The 7260-nt window shown below is 38.0% G+C and overlaps 1 protein-coding gene across 5 annotated transcripts; it reads left to right on the top strand.

The window, feature by feature from the left end:
* Positions 1-966: 966 nt before the first annotated feature.
* On the top strand, positions 967-6972 carry LOC18048177 (serine/threonine-protein kinase EDR1). 5 transcript variants are annotated; one of them, XM_024188246.1, is made up of 16 exons: positions 1639-1714; positions 2511-2577; positions 2768-3173; positions 3276-3395; positions 3464-3568; positions 3909-4419; positions 4940-4980; positions 5076-5144; positions 5228-5328; positions 5509-5587; positions 5703-5801; positions 5893-5961; positions 6077-6126; positions 6258-6339; positions 6438-6532; positions 6634-6972. In XM_024188246.1, the coding sequence occupies exons 3-16, from the start codon at positions 2877-2879 to the stop codon at positions 6734-6736; spliced, it is 1821 nt and encodes a 606-aa protein (XP_024044014.1). In that variant the 5' UTR covers positions 1639-1714; positions 2511-2577; positions 2768-2876; the 3' UTR covers positions 6737-6972. The 5 variants fall into 5 exon arrangements, with proteins under 5 accessions (XP_006440554.1, XP_024044012.1, XP_024044013.1 ...); XM_024188247.1 differs by lacking the exon at positions 1639-1714 and adding an exon at positions 2020-2305; XM_006440491.2 differs by lacking the exon at positions 2511-2577 and having other exon boundaries at positions 967-1714.
* The last annotated feature ends 288 nt before the right edge of the window (positions 6973-7260 follow it).

Raw genomic sequence — 7260 nt, forward strand, 5'->3', positions numbered from 1 at the left:
TAATATTTTTTTATATTGGTCCACTCTCGTTATAACACCGTTAGAACTTGCTGACATCATAACGGTAAAATTATCATTTCACAACAACACAGTGATGGACAAGTGTAAAACAATATAATTTTAAGTGAAGTTCAGTAAAAAAAAATAAAAATTGTGTATTTTTAAAAAAATATAAAAAAACAGGTGGTCGGTGGATAATTTATATTTTACATTTGAGGGTAAAAAAATTATTTATACAATATTTCGTTAGTTTTCTTAATGGTCTCCAAACAGAAGTGGACAAGTAAAAAAAAATATAAATTTATGTGGATTTCAATAAAAAAAAATTATGTATTTTTGAAAAAAAAAAAAAACGGATGAATGATAGATGATTCTTAAAAAAAAATGATGACGAACGATACGGCGAGTATGTCTCGGACCCGGTCCGGACCAGGCTTTTGCCAATTACAATTGAATTGAACTTGATAAAGATGTTAAATTGGACCAATAGCCTCTCAAGTCTCAATTCTTTTGTGAGAATGAGATCATCTTCGATTGTGAATCTTAGTAAAAAAGCTTCATTAATGCGGTTGATAGAACTTTTGGCGCAATTACGACCGTGATCGATGTGACCCCGCGTGGTGCTTAAAACATGGATCAATACGCTGCAAAAGAAAAATAAAAATAGTGCATGTACAGTTGGCATAATCATTATTCGTTGTACATTAGCAAGCATCAATCAGTGTCTCGGGGGTTTTTTCGCCAAACAGCCCTGATCAACATCCATTTTCACGACGTCGTCTTGCCGTCCCGACCGTCCGATGCTCCCAATCGAATTGGTTCGATACATCGAACGGCACAAATCGATTACACAATCAAATATTAATAAATTACAGGCTGATCATTTCTTTTAGATTTAGACCACGAGCTCCACGTCTACAAGGTGTAAAATAATTGGATGTAGTTGAGTGCAAGCAACCTAACCCCATACAAACTTGCTTTGATTCAAACCAATGGCGGCAAGGCGCGATCACGTAAAAACTTCAAAACCCAGGGGCATTTTCGGAGATCAAGCTTGACTAACGAAAGTAACCGCTTGTGGTCTGGGTTTAGTTCTAGCCAATAGGAAACTCCAATTCTTAAAAAAAAAAGAATCTCCCACCTCTGGCTTCCCCTTCCCCAATGTTACACCTGTAGAGACCTGATAGCTTTCTTTTGCCGGCCGGGGACACGTGGCAACCACTTAGAAGTTCTGACGAGTTAAAAAAACAAAAACTACGTAATAAACAGAACTAAAACTATGAGAGCACCACCTTTGCTATTTAATTGCTATGACGATAAACGAAATTGTTAAGTATTAACAAAGGCTTAGTGGACACGGACACCCCACATCTCCGGCGAGAGACGGAGTGAGTCAGCAACCGGAGGAAACGTCGAGACTTAAGATGGCGGGAGACGAGTCGGGTCCGAGTCTGTACAGAGACCTTCTGGATCGGTTTGAGGGTTTGGAAGCGGGTCATGCAAAGCTAAGAGGAGAGCTGAACGATTTATTATTGCAAGAGAAGAGAAAAAATGATGACGTGGACGAGGTGGCGACGACGTCAGATTCAGGTGCCGCATGGAGTTCGACTTTGCCGGGGTGCTTCAACGAAGTGGGTCCCTACAGAAGCGTGCTGGAGTCCATGGGACACGCGGTTCATGTATGCACTGCATCTTCTGAGGACATCATTTATTGGTATGTGTGGATGCCGTTTCATTTATTTGTCTTATTTTTATATTTATTTATTTACTCATGTTTCCATGTTGAGTTCAATGTTAATTCTGGGTTGGGTTCCTCTTAAGAGGAAGTTTTGGAAGTCGGATTTAATTGAGGAATAGCTTTGATAGATTTGATGTGATTGGGTGATGCAAAGTGGAGTTTTGAATTAGCATTAGCGTTTTGTTTAAGAATGATGAAAGTTAAAGCTGACAATTGATAATTGAACTCTTAAGAGTAAAGATTATGTGGTTCTTTTTGACACACAAGTTCAGAAGGAATGTTAATTCGTTTAAACCTCTACAGATGCATTTTCTTAGTTATTTTTCATTTTTCATCCTGTGCCCGAGTTGAGGCTTTCCCAGTGTTGCTAAAATTAGTCTTATATATATACATGTATGCTTTTTGCCAGTTTGTGGATGAATGGAAGTGTGCTCACCGTGTTCTAATTGGATCAATGAAGCTGCACGAGTGGTGCTTGAATATTAATTTATCTGCTTCAAGGAACTTCTGTATTTGCCCGTCAAACTGTAATACTGAATTAGCAATGGATGTTATTGCTAACCGTAGGTACATGTCATATGTCTGTCCTTCAAAAATGTAGCGATGATTTGTTTTTCAAAGTTCCATATCTGTGCACAGAAAGGAAGTGGACTACGACATATTCTTTGTTATCAAATGAGATCTTAGAACAAGTAAAGAACATTTATTAGTATGTCTAAGCCCAACAAGATCAGTACTTCTCTACTTGATAGACTGTTGTTTGAAGTTACAGTGTAGCGATAGGAGCGTAGAGGCCAGAAGATCTTTAACCCATTGAAAAATCATATTTACGTGCTCAGGTCAGCGCAATTGCATCTTGCTTCTTACCTCGTAGTTTTCTGATTTTGTAGCAATTACATCCTAGTTCAGGAATCAACTACTATGAACAAGAAGAAAAAGAATAGCTCTTATTCCTTACATACTTCCATGACATGCTCAGTTTCATCACATATCACTTTTAGATCAAGAATTTTTGTTTTTTTTTTCCAGGAATCATTCTGCTGAAAGTCTTTACGGGTGGAAGGACCGTGAAGTCTTTGGGCAAAGAGTAACTGAATTTTTAATAGCTGAAGAATTCCACTCCCCTCATAAGAAAATCATGGAACGGCTGGCCTCTGGGCAATCATGGTCAGGGCAGTTTCCTTTCAAGAAGAGGTCCGGTGAAATCCTTATGGCCGTTGTGACAAAAAGTCCATTATACGAAGATGGTGAGCTTGCTGGTTTTATCACTGTTTCAAGTGATGCAGCAATATTCAATAGTATCAATCCGCAACACCCAAGACCCTACCCGAATCGTGGTAAAATGCGTGGATTAAACTTGAAAAAGATTCAATGGCAACCACATCGGCCTCAAATTGCACAAGTGCCGAATATAGCTTCGTCCGTTACCAATCTGGTGCGTATGTACACACTTGTATTATTTTTCATCTCTCTTTTCTGGTGCTAGTTTTATTTAGCTTCTCACAGTATTATTCAATTGCATCATTGAACTAATCAGGCATCAAAGTTTCTGCTCCGGAGACATGGAGATGATATGTCCAATGCAAGCGAAAGTTCCAGGAGCAAGAAGGATGCCACAGACACTGAAGATTTTAAGTTGGAGAAATCTGGTACAATGGTTAGTCTGACATCTCAGTCTATAATAAACAGTAGAGTAAGGTATCTAAGTAATTTCCTTTGTTTCAGGAAGAAAAATTGAATTCCAATTTCCATAATGAGGAAAGCACAGCTGCAGGAAGGAGCTTCAGGAAGGATGAATCTGCATTTGAAATTGCTCAACCTTCAAAAATTGTACTGACTTAGTTTCATCTTACCTTTCCTTTAGATGCCCTTACTGCCTGTTATAATGATGATTTTGAGACTTTTGAATTCCATTTGGCCAGTTAACCATGTGTTCTTAATTGTCTTAAGAATTTATACACGTGTTTAGTCAAATTGGTTCTAGAATTACATTTGGCTGTTGATTGTATATGCCAGTTGGAATTTGAAATTTTTAAGTTTTTAAGGAATTCTGAGCTTGGTTGCACTGTAATCTACAAAAGATAGGTCACCTGAACATCTAAATTTCTTTTGGCACTGCTTAATCTTAAAATAGCGTCCTGCTCAATTTCTTTAGTTGGATTTAATGCAGACAGCAAAGGTCTTAGAGAAGCTGCACATCGGAGAAACTGGCACCTATGTCGGTGGAGATGATGGCAGTCTTCGGCAAAATGGTTTAAGGTGCAAATCATTCTGCAATGAAATAACAAATAAGCCCAATTCTTCTAGATTTCCAGACCAGCACACAAGTAGTAGTGAAGATAAGGCGAAATGCGTGGGCAAAATAAATTCTTCTTTTGCGGCTGAAAATGCAAATGCAAACATATGTGAGCATAGGCTTCCAAATGCTTCTGAAGAGATCTTCTGTGACCTGGCTTTTTCAAGAGAGTGCAATGATCGTGGTACATCAACCGGACACAGAGAATTATTGCCAGGCCATAATGTTAATGATTTGGATCCAGATGGGAAACAATATCCAAGTTTAGGTGAGAGCTCACGTAGTCGTGAAAGCTCATCAAGCAAAGGGGATAATGAGACAAGCTGTGCAACAGATGGTGGAATTCGCTGGGAAGATCTCCAATTGGGTGAGGAGATTGGCCTAGGTAAACTTTATTTGTACATTTGCATATATCCCTGCAATAAAGTTAATGGTTCGAGTCCCTCCATTATGTTTTGAAGTTAGGTTGTTGTTTTTATCATATTTGTAATTATTAAGCATCATTGTTTTTTGAAGAGGAAAAAGAATGTACTATTAATAAATGGAATTTCCTTTTCAAGGCATTACATTCTTATTCACATGATTAAATGCACAAACTAAAAGTAGGTCGTGTATATGTTTAAGTTTTAACAATTTTTAATTTTCCTCATGCATTGACCCCTTTGAGGTAAATTCCAAGCAGTGTTGCTGTCCACATCATCCATCCACCATAAGCTGTTTCTTTATAAAACAAATTCCGCTTTACACGTAACTATTGGGGTTGCCTATAATTTCACTGATCTAGCCTGCTGTAAATATTAAAAACATCCTTGTGGAAGAGGTCTCTGCTCTAATTTGTCGGTATGGAGTGTAAAGAAGTTTTTGGCTTGTTATAGTTATTAAGTGTATTTGTTCTTGCCTTGCAGGTTCATATGCTGTTGTTTACCACGGAATTTGGAATGGATCAGTATGGTCAATAATTCACAAGTTCGGATTTGTTAATATGAGCAAGTGGAGAATCAATATTTTTAGTTTGACTTTAAGAATTGTTTGTTTCACTAGGATGTTGCTGTTAAGGTTTACTTTGGGAGTGAATACATTGAGGGCACCTTAAAAAACTACCAAAAAGAGGTACTTTTGCAACTTTTGAGTACTGTATATTAATTCCAGAAAAGAGATAACTGATCCCAAATGTTGTTTTTCATATTATACAGATTGATATAATAAAAAAACTGAGACATCCAAATGTATTGTTGTTCATGGGAGCAGTGGCTTCACAGGAGCGACTTGGAATTGTCACAGAGTTCTTACCCAGGTAATGAACAGTTTTATTTCATTTTGGGGATGATTGATTAGTATTACTTAGTGTTGGTAAAGGTTGTGATGCATTTTATACACCCTTAATTGCAATATGCTTATCACCAGATTTTCTCTATCGCTTCTCTTATTGTGAGTGGGTTATTTGTCACTGACGTTGAATTTCTCGCATTTTCAGGGGAAGCCTTTTCAAAACACTTCACAAAAACTACCAGGCATTAGACATTAAGCGGCGTTTGAGAATGGCCCTAGACGTTGTATGTTCTTTCTCTCTTTTTTGTGACTTTATGTGTTCTTCTAGAGACTCAAGGGTAAGACGGTTGGATTTCATTAGCTGTCAAACAAACTGTCATACAAATCCTTCCACTGCAGGCAAGAGGGATGAACTATTTGCATCATAGAAATCCACCAATAGTACACAGGGACCTAAAATCATCTAATTTGCTTGTTGACAAAAACTGGACTGTCAAGGTAATGAGCACTGTTTAATGCTTTCCAATAATGAAGCAAGTGGATGGTCAAGATCTTCATTCAGTTAATTTTATTTTTTTTTTCCCCTAAGGTTGGAGACTTTGGTCTGTCAAGTTTGAAGAATGCAACCTACTTGACTGCAAAATCTGGGAGAGGAACGGTAATGATGTTTTCTTGTTTTTTCTTCATTTTCTTCGCTAAATGCCCTTTTTTTTCCGATGAAGGTGTTAATGCTACTAGTTTCCCCTCTGTTTTGAATTTTGTTGCACCAACAGCCTCAGTGGATGGCCCCTGAAGTCCTAAGAAGTGAACCTTCAAATGAGAAGTAAGTCCTAATCTGATATTCAAGTTACGTACAAGTATTTTAGCTATTAAAAGTTTGTTGTCTCTTATGGACTGGTTTATGCAAAATGAAGAGCTTTACACTAATTGATGCCATTCCCTATTGTTTAATAGGTCTGATGTGTTCAGTTTTGGAGTCATCTTATGGGAACTGGTGACTGCCTCCATCCCATGGAACAACCTAAATTCGATGCAGGTCATTTTCTTTCCAAATGCACATTACATCTTGTGCACCTTCTCGCATGCACATTCTAGTTCCAGCATCGTAAAAACCATTGCCTTCCATTTGTAAAGGTAGTTGGAGTTGTTGGCTTCATGGATCGAAGATTGGAGCTACCAGAAGGCCTTGATCCCCGTCTAGAATCCATTATCCACGACTGCTGGCAAAGGTATTTTCATACTTCATACTCGAGTAACATCCATTGCATCATCTTAATCAACAATAGGCATGGCGATGCAAACTAAACATTCATATCATTGACACAAGCAGTGACCCGGATCAGCGTCCATCATTTCAAGTCATAATCCAAAGAATGTCAGGCCTACTCCGCAGAGATGGTGCAGCAACAGTTGAAAAGAACTCAGAGTGTTAATATTGCAATGTGGATTAGGCAAAATATGTACGGTCCCTTACACTAGTCAACAATAGATTAAATGAGTTCAATTTGCAACTCGTGTAGTTGATTAGTTTGTCAACATTATTAAAAAGCGTAGTATGAATTTGTAGTACATGTAGATGTGATATAATCCGATGTCGAAAGTCCTAGTCGATACAAACTTCCCATGTCAAGCAATGGCATTTGTTACAAAGAGATGGATTAAGATTTAACCGTCGGTATGAGTTGTACAAATGGAGCTGCAAGTTTTCGCGACTGCAGCAAGAGTAACAATTAGCAGTTGTATATACAAGTCAAGGCGTCTCTCCACAATGCAACAATGTATTCTGCAGCGCCTAGTTTTCGGTAAAATGTTTCGGGCCCATGATTCTTCAAGTTCCCATTTTTGACCTTCAATCTATGACAAATTATTTGACACACCGATAATTTCGTTACACCTCCAGAATTTTTGGTTTCTAATACCTCAGAGTTCTAGGGTAGTTGGGGGTTGTTGAAGTCAT

The sequence above is a fragment of the Citrus clementina genome, unplaced genomic scaffold (assembly GCF_000493195.1).
Source record: "Citrus clementina cultivar Clemenules unplaced genomic scaffold, Citrus_clementina_v1.0 scaffold_3, whole genome shotgun sequence".
NCBI classification, from domain to species: domain Eukaryota; kingdom Viridiplantae; phylum Streptophyta; class Magnoliopsida; order Sapindales; family Rutaceae; genus Citrus; species Citrus x clementina.

Bases quoted from the DNA above. Each gene is read 5' to 3' on its own strand.
- LOC18048177 (XM_006440491.2), top strand. From the start codon at position 1,425: ATGGCGGGAGACGAGTCGGGTCCGAGTCTGTACAGAGACCTTCTGGAT. The intron at 4,420-4,939 runs GTAAACTTTATT...CTTGCCTTGCAG, and splicing joins GGGTGAGGAGATTGGCCTAG to GTTCATATGCTGTTGTTTAC. The intron at 4,981-5,075 runs GTATGGTCAATA...TTGTTTCACTAG, and splicing joins ACGGAATTTGGAATGGATCA to GATGTTGCTGTTAAGGTTTA.